An 18,897-nucleotide genomic window follows, 5' to 3' on the forward strand; every position below is an offset into this window, starting at 1 on the left:
AAATGCCAGGCCAATTAAAAAGAAGCTACAAAGGCCACCCTGTGATGGAAATAACTATTTCTACGACCCATCAGACCTCCATGAGGTTTTATTTTTAACATGCTGGAGAATGAATGTAAACAAAAGTCTAGGCAGCTAAATCTGAGCCACAAGAATGGCCACGATGGAGCTGAAGAGTATCCCACCAAGAAGAAACATTTTGGTACGTTTAATGAGAAGTGGTGTGAAGACGAGGGAGAACTTGGCTATGGAAAAGTTGATAATTTCACAGTTGAATTCGTTCTTTGCTGGCATTCTTTTCCCTGTCAAATTTGAGGAGAGGCATGGGCTAATGTGTCACGCTGCCAGCAAGAAATAAAAGGATTTGGACAAGCACACTCTGAAAAATACAAATTACAAGCAGAAGGCGAGCGTTGAAAAGCTGAAAGGTTAAAAAAACAATGAAATTATACTGTTGTTGTGTTTGTCAAGTGAAAATAAAAATATTGTAATTGAATTGCTGGTCTTTTGGCTTGTGTTGTGATATTGTGGTGATGAACAGACACCTCTCATGAAGTGCTTTATGCCCATCTTTTTAAACGATGCAACAGTCTTTGTCACTAAAGTGGTTTTTAAGACTGAACTCTTGATGATGCGAAGGGCCAAAGTCGACTAATCTCTCGCTGTCTGTGTCTCTTTATCTTGCTTCGCGACTAGCTGTGCCTGAGTTTCTTTCTTCTTTCTGCTTTGAGTTTGAGTGCTGTACTTCGTCTCATAGTGGCTGTCATTGTGCTGTTGATATGGTGATAGTTTTATGGAGTCTTGTAATCGAGATAACACCACAGCTACTGGACCGGAGCTGACAACACTGAGTAAAAATGTGCTTTCCAGGATTTGGCCTGGCATGGCATAGCAGGCCACAATCCACATATGCATGAGTCATACATTGCCAAACACACATACACACACAGTCACACACCTGAGCCACTTACCGAGCCAGTGTTCACCAGTGATCTTGCCAAATCCCTCCCGATATGACTCCCATGTTCGGAAGAAGTTGACTGAGCCGTCCTCCCTGCGCTGGATCACCTACACAGCCAAGACAGCGAGACGACAGGTCAGGGGTCAGATGAGACTCATCTCACACGGAGTGTCTCATCCTCCTCTGTGATGAGTCATTCCAAGTCCCACTGTTGGTCGCTAAGCTCATCTCCAACTAAACTAAATGAACTCATAAATGCTTGCTCTTTCACAAATGAATAATGCAAACGCTCTTCCCTCTAAAAAGGCAATTTGTCGGAAGCTAATAAAAGGAATCCATTAAATCTTGACTGACTTTGAATGAAATCGCTATGGAATCTGCATCCTTAATTGAAATCCCAGGAAAGAGATGATATTCATAAAACAATAATCCTAAATACACAGAGAGATATTTCTCTTCTTCTTCTTCTGTACCATGAATCATGAAATTCTAAGTAGCAAGGGTGTGTGGAGAAATTAGTTTTTTATAGCAGCTCTTTCAGTGTGAGAAACAAAGGAAATATTAGCAATAGCAGATGTTAGCTGTGTGTGTGTGTGTGTGTGTGTGTGTGTGTGTGTATGTGATGATGCAGTATCTGTATCAGCCTATGAAATACCCTATGCATTAAAATTGCTGACATTCCAACTGCCAGGTTGAGGATGAACGGAAATTGGAAATGTGCTCCTGAAGAGGAAATGCATGCAGATGGAAAATAGCTTAAGACTTGCCGTTGGAAGGCAGCGTTAATGTTGAAATGACAAAGGAAATTCCCTGAGACAGTTTATGTTCAGCGTGACTAATCCCTTAATATACCATAAGGTACCAGATGGCACCAACAGCCATATTTGCTTTTAACATTAGAGCATACAAAGAACAAAATCCTGCAGAGCAATGGGAAAAATCTTCATCCTCATCATTTTCCTCCTCATAATTGTCTTCATTGTGATCATCTTAATCATCATTAGTGGATCATCATCACTTATCAACACCATCTAGGCATTATAGGGATTTTTCTCCACATCTTAAAATAAGATAGCTTCCTCGTCTCTTTATTCAGAGCTCTCAAAACTCCTCCAACATGATTTCAAAGATTCATTTGCTCCCTGTTTCCAGAGAAATGATCATCTTCAAACCTACATTTTGTTTTATTTTCAGAAACCTCAACTGTCCAGCATTTCCAATGTAAAGTTTTCTAAGATATCAGGCCTCTGGCATGAGCATCATCCCTGGCAGCCACTACACCCAAGTCAGACAGGAGAGCAGCTAAAACTCCTTTAAGATTTAACATGGTATTTTCCTGTATTTTTTTTGTTTTTCAACACAGTCAACTATATATCCTATATATCAGGATAAAAGTCTTTAGAAATGGCTTAAAATATTTATCAAGAAATGGCTAAATAAGTGCCCAAAACAGTTGGGTACCATAGTTTTTAGTAAATGTTACTTAGACAGGATTGATAGTGCATTTGTCTGTAACTATTTTCAGCTGTGGAATACCATGCATTTGGTCGATGGGTTTATTTTGTCCAATCTCATGACACAGCCCTGCTGCTGTCAAAGCCCGAGTGGCCTTGCTCATGATAATGACAAACCATGCCAGCCTGTTCAAGGGTGTGGCTCAGTGATGTGTTTTGAACAACAATGGCACAGAGGGATAAGATATACTCCAACACAGCTCTGGCTACACAGGCAATACTTGCCTTTTTATCTGATTTGTTAACAATAAAAGAGACTTGAATGTTACAGTATCTTTTTAGAGCAACTGAAACATACAACTGACAGTCGTTTGTTTTGCTTCTGAACACCCCACGCACATACTGTAACCCTATGATATGTTTATATCAGTGAAACCTGTGAGGTCACAGTTTGCAGGGTGCTGCGCGAAGCTGTCAGCTAAACATAAAGAAACAAAGGGATTTGTATCAGCTGTTGCATAAGACTCTCACAGGCTTTGCCCCAGTCACGGTGCATTAGACTAGTGTCCCAGTTATCTCTAACGATGTCAGTGATTATACTTAACTTCCTTAAGCTGACATGGAAATCTAACTCTACAGTTAAACAGAATTTCACTCCTTGTTTTAAATCTGAATCGGAGATCATTGTAATTAATATGACTGTATTACTGACTATTATCAGCATGAGCAATAGTTTACTGTAGTCCTGTGTTACTCACAAATCTAGAGGGCAGATTATTGCTGCAGATTTCAATATTAATGTCTGGTATACAGTGTATATAAATAATGCTATCAATCATTCATAAACAGGGCTGGAGGGTGGAGCTCATTTTCACATTCCAAGTGTTATGCTATAGAACAGCTTCACACACAGATGGAGTGGTTTCAGTACACTGTAATTCAGTTAATAAAACAGTATATTCTCAAATTGTAGGGTGTGTGTCAGAGTGTTATTATACTTAAGACATGGCATCAAGTGTCAGTCACAGGGCGTGACAGCTGAAGGAGGATACTATCAATGAAATAAGATCCCAGAGATCCCAGGGATAGTTTATTGTGATTTTTCATTGTCTTAGAACATGCACATAAATAATAACATCACAATGAATGAAACTTTCACAGACATGACCCGCTAATAGCACACAGATGAATCTACAGTATGACCTATCTCAGTTCAGGGGCAACAACATCAGAAACACATTGCTTTAGTGTTTGGTAGTTACCTCTTTCTTTCTGTGCTCACCCTGAAATAAAGAAGTATTTTCAAAAAACATGTTTACCTCGATGAAATCCTTTCATGATGATATTATGTTGGACTCACCGGGGCCAATAAGCTGTTAATAAGGCTATTACCGCAACAGTGCCTTGATTAGACTAATCAAAAGACCTTGGGAAAAAGGCTTTGGCATTTGACAGTGCAAACAATGCACCGTCATCATGTTACTGATATGTCAGCAGGGCACTCAAGGACTGTGAGGGAGCCGGCCCCTGTTGTGTTTTCTACTGATTGCCCGGGTTAACTGGTGAGATTTATGTCAAAGGTTTGTGCAAAAACCAACTCTCTGCTAAAGGCACTGCAATAAAGCACGGCTGGCTTAAACGCAGAGGCCAACTGCTGGTTGAAAAAGAATGACAACATTCATGTCACTTAATTCTCCTTGAAATAATGACCTTCCAGCCTCCTTATCTTACTCCCTCCTTCCTCTTACCCCTCCTCGTCCTGACATTCAAATTAGCTGAAATAGAGAAGACTGCAAATTGATAACGCTGTGTTAAAAATGAGGTAGAGGTTTTCCTTTTCATCCATCCCTAATTGTATTTTTTTTTCTCTCCCCTGGCACTCACTGTATTAGCAGCAGTTTCGAAGGCAAGAGAACTGCAAAAAGTGCCCCCTCAACTCAATAAATCACAAGAAACTTCAGAAAAAAAATCTTCTCTTTTGCAAATTTACACCAAAGAACGTCAAGCCGATGTGTCAGACTACAGTCGGTCTTTATGAAAAGATTTTAGACAATGATAACTCAAGTCCCTAATTTCTATTCAAACCATCCATGGCCTTTCAGAGCAATGTATTTCTCACATTATCACAGCTCTAAAAAAGGCCTGTCTGGCTGCATACATACTGTAAAGCCACCTGACATATGACAAAGATGTCTGATAGACTGGAGATGGAAAGAATAGGGAATGAATAGCTGTATGCTCTCACATTAGCATTGTTCCATTATAGCAGATAAACCCATCTATGTTTTTACAGAAAAATAAACAATTACGAGACAATGCCCTGATATTAAAGAGGGCCTATTATGCTCATTTTCAGGTTGATGTATTTTGGATTTCTGCTAGGGTCTGTTTAAATTATTTAATCTAAAAACCCCCAATTATTTTGCCACATATTATCGATACTGGAACACCTGTATTCAACCCTCAGTCTGAGACACCCTGAGATCTGTCACTTTAATTCCCCCTCCTGAAAAAGCCCAATCTGCTCCGATTAGTCAGCGTTTCCGGATCTTTAGTGTTTTGGCAGCAGCACTGTCATTGCAGCCGGGAGAATGACTGCAATACAGTATAGTGCACTTTGTGCCTTAAGAAAACATCAATAAAAGCTACTAAACCAAAATATTCACAACCAGACATGTTTTAGCAGGAATATGATCTGAAACTGATGAAACAACATCAGAAGCCAAAATTACATGTTAATCTGACAATAGCATGAAGCTACATGTAGCATTGTACTTTGGGGAAGCCAGGGAAAAACTGTAACAGAGTATAATTGCACTTTCTAAAGTGAAAAATCACTAACAATAGTTTCTCAACACAACTGGACATCTCCCATCAGAAATATAATCTGAAACCGGGGAGAAAGTAACAACCTTGACAATCCAGATTACATGTTTCCCTGATGTTAGCATGTAGCTAAATGTAGCTGTGTATCTGTAGCAAACAAATGACTGCAACGGAGTATAGTGGCACTTTGTAAAGTCACAAAAAAATAATCACCTTTAAGATTGCTAAACACATCCATAAATGTTTTAGCAGGAATAGGATCCAAAATGCTGACATGTAGCTATATGTAGCAGTGTAGGCTACACTGAAGCAGATGATCATATAAAGAAATATGTCATAAACTGATGTCCGCTTGTTTTGGAAACAGAAAAAACACCGTATTCAGAATGGTGACCACATTTAATATGAACTCATGAAATTTTAACATTAAATACAATACAGAAAATAAGGAATTATATAATATGTCTCCTTCATATTTATATTTAGTCTTCAGTTTAGTAGCTGTGGTATTTCAGGTTAACAGTCATCTTTGAAGCTGGCTTTCGTGACACACCCGTTGTGTCCCCCTAGTGTTGCTCTGATAGAAAACCCGAGACACCAGAGTACCAGCGGTACCTGCAACTGTGAATCACTGCGGCAGTGAGAAACTGGCCAGTGGTCACATGAAGCACTACTCTACAGCAGCAGGTTAACCAGCATGCAGTTCAGTTCAGATTAGGGTTAACACTCTTGTCTTTCTGGCACTGCCTCCTTCTATGTCTAGCATCCTTGTAAGACTGGAGAGCCCCTCTGAGGTTTAATTGCATGTTGACCCTGAAGGTCAGTATCTCTGTGCGCGTTCCCTGGAGACATGGAGCTCACAGAGACTCCAATCATTTTCTCTCACATGTTTCAAGAGGGAAAAGCTGTGGTCAAAAGTGGAAGGTGGATGGATGCCAATGCTGTTGACAAAATACGTGTGATACATACAAGTGTATCTGTAAATTGCATGTGTGTATGTGTGTCCAATTAGACCTCCATGTTCATGCTTGTATTTATGCTGCATGATTGTTCGGAAAGCCGGAAAGGTCATATTCACCTGAATTCATGTATGTGCACTCTTACAGCACATGCACGTAGCTTTTTTTTTTTGGTCTGTGTGTGTGTGTCTGTGTCAGTGTGTGTGTAATTGTACATCTGTAGTGAACATGCAGGGTTGTATAAGCATGTTGGTGTTAATATTAATGTAAAAGTTTGTGGGTACCATAAGCAAAGTTCTGTTGCTTCTGGCCTGTTTTATCACTGATAACATGCAAGCGAAGAACATGCAGAAATATGCAGCCAAGAGGCAGATAAGTAGACAGTGCAATCTGCTCTGGCTCTACATTATGGTTACTCATAAAGAACTTGATACCAACGCTGGTCAACATAGTGGTAGAAAGGCAAGGGCAAAGAGGATTTTAAAAAACCTTTAACGCCCCATCACAACAGCTTTTCAATTTCACCTTTAAAGAAACAAAAGTCAACGGCCCATTTCAGAGCGTCTCTGTCTATAAATGTGCATGAATGCTCTTTTACAGTTGCACGTGTTTATACCGAGGCTCAAATGCTTGTGGTTTATAGAGCCTTAGCGACTGTGTCACCTCGCCACACGCCCCCTGCACACAGACACAAACACAGTTTCCACTGGGACGCAGCTTAACATCCCGACTGACAAATCCTCACACACAATGTCTGGCTAGAGGGCAGTGGCTGACATCAAAGATGTTTCTGTCAAGGTCAGAAGCTGACAGAATCGTTCCATTTGGGTGTGGGGCAGGTGATGCTCCAGCCGTATACAGACTGAGGACTGCAGTTGAGACACAGCAGACATTTTATTGAAAGGGTTGCACAAGGTCTCAGTGTTTCACAACATAAAGTACAGAACCATCTGAAAACCGACCCGCAAAATCAATCGTGAATACAGCCAGTTTCCACATTAGTATACTGGCAGCAAACACAATAATAATAGCTAATGGAACCCTGTGCAGTCATACTTATTGAGTTCTAGATATTGCAAATGTTTCTTTTTTTTTTTTAAGCTCCATTATGTAAGTTGTATCTGCAATCCACTGCACATGCAAGGGAAAATTCTGTGGAAGTGAACTAAATTATTTGGGCACACCAGTGAGTGACTCTGAGTTTTGACATTGACAGTGAGCAAAATGCACTGATTTGCAAAGCTATATGATGCAAATTGTTCGGTCTGTACTGAATACATTTTCTGGGTCCAGAGCTTCAGCTCAACGCTCAACATTTCTCCATTTTCAGCTGAGATGGTCGGTATAGCACACCAAAACATGCCTTTCAGTTTAGTTAAAGGCATTAATTTTAAGGATTGTTATTCTACAGTATTGTTGACTGTTCATACATTCATTCATTTTCTGTAACCGCTTATCCTGTTGGAGGGCTGGAGAGTATCCCAGCTGACATTGGGCGAGAGGCAGGGTACACCGTGGACCGGTCGCCATACCATCATAGGGCTAACACCTAGGGCTCTAGTTTCGCAGACCGGGCGAGGCGGGGGCGCAGCGCACCTGTGCTTCACCAACTGGGTGTGGACAGGCGGATTTTGAAGTTTGGCACACCGTGCGCGCTGGTGCAGCTACTCCTCTTTCCCACCTCCGTCCCGCCTACCTGCGCAAGTCTGAAAGAGGGAGGAGACAAGGCGTGGAGTGGGTTTTACACACATCGCACCAATCAAATGAGCCCCTCTCCTCGCCCTTAAATGCGCCGCGCGAAGGTGTAATGAGAGTTTACTCAATTCACCGTGGCAGAAGAGAGCAGCAAACTTCTCCCAGGAGGAAACTGATGTTTGGTCCGGGAGGTCCAAGCTCGCAGTGTCCGAATATACGGAACTGCGAGCAGACCTCCACGGGCTGATGATGCAAAGGTAGCCTGGGAGGAGGTCACCACAATTGTAAATCAATGTTGCGTTTCTCTCGTGTGCATGTGCGCTCTCTCTCTTTCTCTCTCACAGTCTCACTCTGTTTCTTTTCTTTTGACTTTTCTAAGATGACAGATGCTGAATATATACTCCCTATCTGATGCTCTGTTTGTGGTTGGCTGAGAGGGATGTGAACTCATTAGTTTGCAGCTGTGTTAATCAAATCAGGTTGGGTTTCCATTACGCATGCCAAACGGTGCCAATCCCCTTTGATCTGACATCAGATGTGACGGGACAGTCGATATAGAGATACATTTATGTGCTGATTGCAGATAGTTGCATTGAATAGTGTTTTTTGGCTATTTATTGCATTGTTAATGTGCCTGACATTCTGGAAACCTGCCTGTGAGGTTTTGGTGACGTGTGTGCACTGTCCGCCGGTCAGCCAAACTTCCGCTACACCGGCTGTGCTCCGCCTGTGCTGACAGTAGACCTGGTTTCAGACGCCGAGCTTTTAGCGCACTTTCGGCGAAGCCATTTGGCACGAAACTGTCACTGCGCCAAGCTGGATCTGTCGACACCTCCTCCTGCTGCGCCGCCACACCCATCTCAGCGCACCTTGGTCTGCCAAACTACCACACTGAGCGTGCCTCGGGTTGCGCTGCTCGAAACTAGCTCTACGCGGGGTTCGCCACCCTGCGCCACCCTGCGCTGCGCAGGGTGGCTAGAGCCCCTATACACAAATAACCACTCATGCTCAGATTCACACCTATGGGCAATTTAGAGACACCAATTAACCTAACCTGCATGTTTTTGGACTGTGGGAGGAAGCTGGAGACCCTAGAGAAAACCTATGCTGACACAGGGAGAACATGCAAATTCCGCACAGAACCCCCACCCAGGGTTTGAACCGGCATTTGGTTGAACCTGGTCCTATATCTAGGCTCGTTTTGTGACATCATAACAGCTTCTGACAATTTTTCTTATCATGGATTAATCATGAACCTCAGAAATTACTCATAACAACAGGCTGCGATTTTCAGACAATGCCTGACAAAGAGAAACAGAAGTGAAGAAACTACCTCAGGCTGTTCCCATGCACCACTCTTATGTTCACCAATGAAAAGTAATGCACCAAATTCCATCAATATCCAACTTAATCATGAACCAGTAATTCATGTATGAAGGCTGCGATCACGTGACCAATGCGCCACTGAGGGAAGCAGTCCCTGTAAGGACGCAGGTTGGGGTGGTGGGTGGGTCACAAAACACAGGACTTTCCTCCAGGACTGTCCCCAGGAAACTGGTGTTCGGAACCTTGTGAACTTTAAAAGAACTTTGAGTTTTTTTAAGGTTTGTCATCATCATGTTGCTTTTTCTAAAGCTAATCACAGTAACTTTACTTGCTTAAACCTAAAGACTCCCTACCATGGTTTTTCCTCCCCAAATTAACCTGCCCAACTTTACGCTAAGTAGGTAACTTTACTTTAAGTACGTAACATTATCTGTGGGGTTCTAATTCATTGAACAATATATGAGTCGTATGAGGATACATTAACTAGCTCCAATAAGTTTATGACTTTAGATGTACAGTATATTTATAAGATCTATATTTTATAAAATCTCTATTTTCATTTATCAAAAAAGAAACACAAATATCTGAATCTCAAAATTGAAAAAAACGAACGACTTTTTGAATATTCAAACATTCAGATCCAGCCCTATCATTTACAAAGAGCTGTGTGCAAAACATTCAGGAACAGACCATTGCTTTCACCAGTGAAAAAGACAAATGTCACGTACCTGTGGCTAACTGGTGCAAATTAATTTGCCGAAGAAACTTGCTAACAGGCTTTTAAGCGTGTCTGTTATTGGGTTTAACTGCTCTTTGCAAGCCTGTGTCAGTGCTCGGCCAGAGATCTTTTGTGAGGGAAAAACCTCCAATCTGTAACACCACTGTACAATTGTGAGTTAATTGAGTGTTCCTGCAGTTCCAACAAATGCAGCAGAGTGACTTGCCTTTCATTTAGGGGATTGCTTTATGTTCTCAAAGTTACATAGTCATTCAGATATTGTCTGCAATTTAAGCTTAGAAACTGCTTTTTACCAGGAGCTGCAGTTGGATCTAATATGTGTAAATTAAGGTGTGTTAGATAACGTAGACAAATGTTATTTCAGCCAGTTAGATACTTTTTACCAGGCACTTCTAATCAACAGGCTAAAAGAAAAAAGAAAAGAAAAGAAAAAAAACGATCCGCACATCCAGTCACCATGGAATTTAATCAACACTTCCCTTTGTCTTGCAAAACATTTTTTTTTTGTGTTCACCATCTGCATCTACAGTAAAAATAAAGGATGATTCTGAGACAGTTATATTTTCAGGTTTTTCTCATCTTGTAGCTCTGGCACTCTCCATCAGTCTTTTTCCATATTGCAGTGTTTTTTACTTTATCCCTCTTCCTTGCAGCTCTTAGGTAATTAATTCTTTATACTCGCTGTTCTACATGCTCCACAAAGCCCAAACAACCCATCTCTCAGAGGCAACTTTTTTCAGAATTACCACTGCCATTTCTGCAGCCGCATATATTTACTGCAAGAAAACGCATCAAAAAGGAAACTGTCAATGTAAGGAATTTGTTCAATTGCAGTAGCTCACAATATGGTGACTGTTGTTTATGAGTTAGGAGAGAAATCAATCCAAAGGAAGCAGCTGGCAAACCAAAAACTACTAAATATATCCAACTGTCTCACCTTCTGTTTGTCTTGCGTCCATTTTCTTTACCTAAATATTTAGGAATATGCATATTGGGTATAAACTTACCTACTTTCTGACAGAGTTCAAGAGATGCACCAAATTATCTCCAGTCTTAGAAAGTAAAACTTCAAATGACATACACTCAATGTTCCCTCACTGTCACCACTGTATCTGAAAGGTGCCAAGTTGAACAGCTAAAGTTGATCACACAGCTCACTTTCTCTACAACATCATCATTGTTGTTGGTGCATTTTAACATAGTACAGCACAAAAGCAGACAGGCCATACAGATGAAGAAAAGTACCTTTGAGGGAGAGAGTGGTTGCTCTAACATGTTTTGTCAGAGTGTCTGAGTCAGCAAGGCACCATAAACTTAGTATTGGCACTTAAAAGTCTCATGTATTCTTCCTCTCCAGTCAAGAGAACTCTGTGACAGTTCGCCTAAAAAAAGCAAGACCTGTGTTCCAGAACTGCAACCCCAGTGCAGCTTGTCAAAGAAAACAACATCTATGCAGAAAAGAATCTGAAAAACAGCCTGACATGTAAATGCATGCATATATAAAAGTACTCACAGTACACCAATGCCAGACCTGATACATTTTGCACCCTACAGGCAAGCTATCCCTGCCCCCCCACCAAATATTATCATTATAATGTTTTATATTTATTGATTTATCACTAACAACAACACGCGCTAATGAGAAATCATCACAGATAAACAATGTCACTAAAAATCAATAATGATAAAGTAGTTTCTAAATAAATTACCCCCTTGCAGTTGTATGCCTCTGTAAACCAGTCAAGTTGCACTTACAGTTTACGTCCATGACTGTGAGAACATAGATGCTTTACATATATCTTCCCCTGGCAGCACAGAAGATCTATATAATCAGCACAGTTTGAAGGTGGACACCCAAGCTTAGAGTCACCAATTAAGTATCTGACCAAATATCTCCCCTCTGTATCTCTGTCCCTGAGTTGTGGCGTTGAATAATGGCTCGAAAAGTGTTTCTGCAGAACATTACCATGTCAAAGTGAAGTTGACTTTTGACCTTTAGGACATGCCATTTGCTTTATCATTATATCCTATTAGAAAAACTGTGTGAAATTTAGTCATAATTAGCAAATTATTTCCTGAGTTGTGGCCAAAAACACGTTATGTGAGGTCACAGTGACCTTGACCTCTGACCACAAAATTTTCATCAGTTCATTCTTGAGTCTAAGTGGATGTTTGTGTCAAATTTGAGGAAATATCCTCTTAAGGTATTGCGTTCACAAGAATTTAAGACACAAGGTTACGGGGACCTTGAACTCTGACCACCAACATCTGATCAGTTCATTGTTTAGTCCAGGTGGATGTTTGTGCCAAATTTGGAAGAATTTCCTCAAGATCTCCTCTCCATTAACAAGAATTTAATAGATGCAAGGTCACAGTGACCTTGACCTTTGTGCACCAAAATCTAATCAGCCCATATTTTAGTCTAGGTGAATGTTTGTGGCAAATATGAAAAAAATTCGTGAAGGTATTCTTGAGATATTGTATTCACAAGAATGTGACAGATGCAAGTTCATAGTGACCTTGACCTTTGACCACCTAATTCTAATCAGTTCATTGAGTCCAGGTGAACATTTGTGTCAAATGTGAAGAAATCCCCTCGAGGTGTTCTTGAGATATCATGATCAAACCAGACAATCCGAAAATATAATGCCTCTCGCCACCACTATCGCTGACGCAGAGGCAATAAATAAATAAATAAAAGATTACGCTATGTGCAAATTAGCAAATTTTGTCTTCATCTTGTTTTATACTGTGCCCCAGATGGGATGGCCTTTGCCTTTTCATTTTCTCTTACTCAAATGCTCTCCACTGGGAATTGGAGTGGATTGGGAGATTTGCCACTGCAGTACACCAAACTGCAAATGATAAGTATTCAGTCACAGTTATAGCTCAACTCTTTCAACCCACAAACAATTACATCAGGTAAAATAGCCAAATAGTGTTAACAAGAAAATCTCTGATCCTTAACCATCTCACCCAGCACTTGCTAAAGGGCTTGCATTGGCATGATCACATTAAGCTCCCCGTAATCTCCGCAGTAGATGAAGGCTACTTAACAAGCTGCCTTAAGCTCTTCAGCAAGCTTTCTGTCAACTACTGGGAGCCTACAGCGTGCACAGACGGACACCCTGACTGACAGACCAGAACACAGGGAAGAATCAACAGAAGCACTCTGAAGCTGATTGGGGGAGATTTACAATCTGGCATGTGACTGGGTGGAACATAGGAACTGTGCCAATAGCTTGTTAGCTGCTGGCATGTACACACTGTGCGCACTCTATGTTTATATGTTTGGTGCTTTGGCAGCAGATGTCACTTGGTACCACTGCTCTATACCGACTAACTGAAGATAATTTGTAACATCTTCAGAGAGTGATTAATGAGACACAGAATTACAGAGAAGGAAAAATGGAAAAATACAGAAATAAAGAAAAACATGTGTTGAGGCTAATAGAATCAACTCTGAAAGCTGCCTCATTTCATAGATTTTAGATAGATTAAGACAGACGGGCAGAGGAATTGCTAACAATTTCATTACATTGTTAAGAATATTGATGATATGGTGACAAATTCAGCACTGTCTGATGAAAGCACTCATAAATCCACAGCAGTCTGCAGAATTGCTATCTTCAAAGGGGACTGCAAACATCTGCTGGTGAATGTTTTATAATCCTATCAGAAAGACAGATGTGTTCTGGACACAGCAGCAGCAAACGAGAACAGAAGGAGAGACACAGTCATCCACAAACACTCTTTCTCTCTCCCTCTCAAACTCCCTCTCACACATGTAAACACAATTTCTGCATTTACATGTACTTAAGTAAAAAGATTATTCCTGGCTTTCAGCAGTAACCTGATTTTTCAAACACCATAGAAAACCAAGAAACCAGGTTTTCCTTATTGGGTTAAAGGATTAAGAGAAGCCACATTAACACAGGTACATTTCAGCGAAAGCTTTTTAAATTTTTTTTTTTTTTTTGTTAATCTGTCATGGTATGACAAAGGCCCAGCACAGCGCTCAAATCGAACACCCGATGTTTGCCCTTAATGGTAATAAAGACTGTAGGACAAATTCTTCTTCTTAATGTCAAACTGGATGGAGCATTACTGCCAACATTTGACCATGACAAAATAATACCCACATGGTCACCGGAGCAACCTCAACCATAGTAGAGTGTGGATACCCTACCCAAGCCCGGTGGGACCTGTCAGAACCCGACGGGTCAGTCCGTGTCCGTATAACAAATCAGAAATTTTTCTCGGTTCGGGTTCGGCCCACTTGAGATGTTGCTGTGGTCCATTCAAGTACTGGAATTTGTTATGTACGTGATAACGCCTGAACGCAACATAGGCCGATAGTTTCATTTCAGGCAGGAGGCGGTAAATATTCAGACTGAACTAATGATAAAGGAGGATTCTAGACAAAACCTGCTATCACGAAAGTTTAAAACTAGTCAGGGGTTCGGTTACAACTGTCTCAGACTCGGGTCGGGTTCAGTCAGGAAAATGTGGCCCGGGCCGCATTCTGAACCACAGCAGCTTCCTTGGCTGCAATTTTCACAAGTTTGGTGATATCTCCCCTTCCCCTACAAAAACAAGGTGATGAGCATCAACGGTGAGAAGTGTCTAGCGTTTCACACCCAAGTTTTTTGACCGGGTACTCTCCATTTTGCTGTACTTGTCAGTGTGAATGCACTTTTGCTCTTCAAATAGCAAGTATAAGTAGCCTATGGAGTCACATAAATAAACACATCAGAGACCACAGCCATGCTAGCAGCTCTGTGAGGCTGTGCCAAGGCAGCTAAATGCTAACAAGCTCACATTGACAACCTTTACATGCTGATGTTTAGTAGGTGGCTGCTAACATTTTATGATAGTGCTAAACACGGAATACAGCTACAGCTGATCATACGATGATAACGCCGGAGTAGAAGTTAGGAAAAGTTATTATAATTCATACCAAAGGGGACAAAAATGTCTGTACCAGATTCCATGGCAATTTTTGTTGCAATGTCTCACTCAAAACTGCAAGTATCAGCCTCATGTTGGTGCTATAAAGTCAGGGTAACACCAAAGTCAGTTGGCTTCATTTTCTGGGGGGTATGTATAAAATTTGCAAATCTATCTAGTAGATGATGAGATATTTCACTGGATATGTGACATTTTGACCAGCTGGTGGCATTAAAAAAAAGTAAAGGGATCACAAAAGTCATTAGGATTCATCCTCTGGGCACCATGAATGTCTAAACAAAATGTTATTAAATAAATCCATGCAGCAGCTGCCAAAGCAATCGACTGACTGTTGACATTGCCATCCTGAGGGCTGAGCAAAAGAAAGTAAAATAAAATCGAGAAAATGTAAATTGTAAACCAAAATATGCCTACACTGATTAAAAGATGAGGCAGTGTACTCTACTGAGTTCTCACAGTAACAGTGCTTCTTTTGCACGACATAAAAAAACTATAACGGGATATAAAACATCCAAACATATACAGGTCAGTGACATTACTGGGAGTCCTATTAGTGTGCCTGCACATGTACCAGAGATTAGATCTAAAATCAGTGAATGCTCCTGAAGCAGCTGTCACATAGCTGTAACCTTTCCTCACATAACCTCTGGCTAATGGCACTAATATCCTAAAGGAGACGTCTGACACTACCTGTGATAATGCTGCTGGTAGACAGTTCATGCTTTCCCTCAGCACCACTAAATAAACTGTCTCCTAATGCCAGTTAATTAGGGCACAAACAGACATTCTTGTCTAAAAATAAATTATAAAGTAAGAAAAAAAAGAACATCTACACAATACACTGACTGTAAACATTCTGAAAACAATTATATTCTGAACAAAAGTTAGATTGTTCTCTGAAGTTTTCAATTTCCCTGCCTTACAAAACATTTACAGATAAGACACAACTGCAAAAACAGCCATCCTGGATTTACTTTTTTTTCCAAACCAATAAACTAACAGAGATGAAATATTGAAGAGTCTGTGGGCCAGATAGAGATACTGAAAAAGCCCATACCGTACACTCTGAAATGCTCAAAAGGCACTCCAAGCCTCTAAAGGAGGGATACAACATGCACACAATCGTACATTCAATCTAAAACTTTTACATTTCAGTTCTTAGCTGAATTGAATATTTGAGAGTGATTGCAGTACTCCTGATAAAAGCACCATTTGATAATGCAGCCCCACACGGCACTCTGATATATCTACTTTCATTCATTATTTATGTCATGGTCATTTTTAGTCCCTTCCTTTTAACAAATAAAATAGTAATAATAGAAGACATTACCCTAAGCCGTGAGGCTGTGTTTAAAAGGCACTGGAAATCTCCCTTTACCGAAACAGGTAGACCACACGCCCAAAGGATTACTTTATCTGAGTGTGGGCTTGTGTGTATACATATTTCAGTGTGTGTGTGTGTGTGTGTGTGTGTGTGTGATTGAATGGGTCTGTAAGCACATATGAACACAAATTTACTGTATGTAGACATGTATGTTTCTTTGCTGTAGTCCAACATACTTTCTTCTGTTAGTGTTTTATTTGTGCGTGCGTCTTGAAGGAGCTTGGGACGTTGTAATGAATTTTCTCTTTTATTTCCTATCTGCTCTCATTCCTCCTACCTCTGTGGTCACAGTCTCTAGGGTGTGAGTCATGGTAGTGGAGAAAACCTGACCAACCTCTGACAACTGTCCACATCAATCCGTACTAATTCTCCTCTCCTCTGTTCACTTCCTATTTCTTCTTCAAATAGACACTGAACACAGTAGTCTAGTGACTTAGACTGTATTAAAGTAAAAATAACCCATTCTCATATCACTTATATGCCCATGTGAAACTGCCATGTCTGTAGTAAAACTCCCACCATGAATTACCTGCCATGTTTCCTCAAACACAGAGGTGATGTGTTAATACTTGGGGTCGTATTCTAATTGTTACACCGCGACAGATGCATACTCATATACAGTTAGCTGACTATATATTAACTGTGCCACTCAAAGGCTACCGCAACTTTTAAGGTGGAATGTTTATCTTCATTTAACTCAATTCATCTCTCTTGCATGACATACACTTTATGGATCTTCTAGTGTTAAAAAAATATATTTGATTTTCGACTGGATAATCGGTATGCAAACTGTGAATAATCTATTTCCTCACTTGGTGAAAAACAGTGGTGGAGTGTCATTCTGGGTGTGCTCCAGCAGCGCTACACCTATGCCATGACATCATAGCTATGGTGATAATGCCAGTAAATTTGAGTTAACTACAGATGTTGCTTATCTGCTGTGAACGGATTGTACCAAACACAGACATAGGGGGACGGTTCATTCTAAATCACACGAGGTCCCCTAATACAAGTCCCGTGCAAATAGGACTTAAGACATGGTTTAAAATAACCATACCATACTATACTTCATTACTTTTGAGTATGTTCTTCTTTTCTTTGGACCTTCTATACATGAAAACACACAAAAAACCACCTGCCTCACATGAGACAACCCTTGAGGTAAATACCAAAGATTCAAAACAGTAAAACTAAAATTCTTTCAAAATGGAAGCGTTAAGGTTCCTGACAATGTTAATTTTAACTGTTACAGGTTTTAATATCCAAATCACATTACCTTGCGAGGTAGCCGGATTAGTAAGATTACGCGAGAATCACAAGATCACATGAGAATCCAGCCCTGCTTTGCAGCCTGTCACAAATAGCTCCCACGGAAGAAATAGCATTGCTAAATCTCTACTGGTGGACAGATGGCTTCCACTGCACGACATACACCCAAGACTGTACTCACTTATGTGAGTTACAGAGCATCCAACTAAAGTTAGCAACCTCTTCTGGTCATACCACACCACGCAGGCTATAATGGCAGAACACCTAATCGTATTGAACTGAGAAATGATGCATTTTCTTGCTCATGAATTCAACTGTTCATTTGAATGAGGGAGATTTTGTTATTTCTTCCTCCAAAAGTTACATAGTCTCACTTTGTGGAGGACTTTTGTTCAGGGTCGTGTCTGCTTTGATTGACAGGATGGTAATTACTGCTCACTCCACCCACCACAAATCTACTCAAGATACACAGCTGTGCCCACATTTGAATTTCCTGACTCCCAACAGCTGACAAAATGATTGTAAGCTTAAAATCAATCTCCATATTTTACTACATGCTATGGTATCTGTTGTCTCTGTGTCTGGCCAACTCCATAAAGCAAACTCTGTGCACAAAGCAAAATATATGATCTGGCAAACCTTACGGGTCTATAATAAACACCTGGCACTGTGTTTGAAGAAGTTATGGCTCTGGAAAGATAGCCAGGGAGTTTCTTAGAAACCTACTTTGCTTATCCTTGTTTATCTTCACATAAAAAAAGGGAAAATATAGACATACAGTTATATATGATCTATGAGTCATAATGCCCTGGAGGATGTTCTTCCCTATGTTCCTGTGACTTCATTGATGTCACCGGTGGCTCATATTCGGCATCCATACAGCCAAGAAAACCCAGGTAGCACGCTTTACCCATTACTATAGATTTGTCTTTCTGATCCCCCAAATCTATGACATACAACCGTACAGTTCCTCTTACATTATTGCCCCGTATCTTTCTTTCTCTCTTCTCTCTCCAACCTGGCGGCATGGTATAGAGTCATCTTTTTTCCTGAACCATGGAAGAAACAGTTCTATCTTATAACGTAATACATTCAGCAAAGCTGTTGATGAGGCAGCGCTATCATTTATGTAGAAATCCAGCATTGAGTAATTTATAGAATGGATGATCAGGTGGAAAGCTACTTTGCTGTATTATTCAGTGTGTAGCCCTATAATGAAATCGCCTGGTTTTAAAAGCTAATTTCTTACTTACAAAGTTAGATAGTGGGCCATTGTGGGTGGGTTGGTTTAGACCATATGTGTCAAACTCAAG

At 40.6% G+C, this 18,897-nt stretch overlaps 1 protein-coding gene across 4 annotated transcripts in view; it reads right to left on the reverse strand.

Moving 5' to 3' along the window:
* fibcd1b (fibrinogen C domain containing 1b) overlaps window positions 1–18,897 on the reverse strand; it is a 160,579-nt gene that overhangs the window by 50,273 nt on the left and 91,409 nt on the right. For all 4 annotated transcript variants that reach the window (XM_049604685.1, XM_049604684.1, XM_049604686.1 and 1 more), the window contains one exon: window positions 972–1,068. In XM_049604685.1, the coding sequence (XP_049460642.1) occupies window positions 972–1,068 (97 nt within the window). The remainder of the gene's footprint in view (window positions 1–971; window positions 1,069–18,897) is intronic.

The sequence above is a fragment of the Epinephelus fuscoguttatus genome, linkage group LG18 (assembly GCF_011397635.1).
Source record: "Epinephelus fuscoguttatus linkage group LG18, E.fuscoguttatus.final_Chr_v1".
NCBI lineage: Eukaryota > Metazoa > Chordata > Actinopteri > Perciformes > Serranidae > Epinephelus > Epinephelus fuscoguttatus.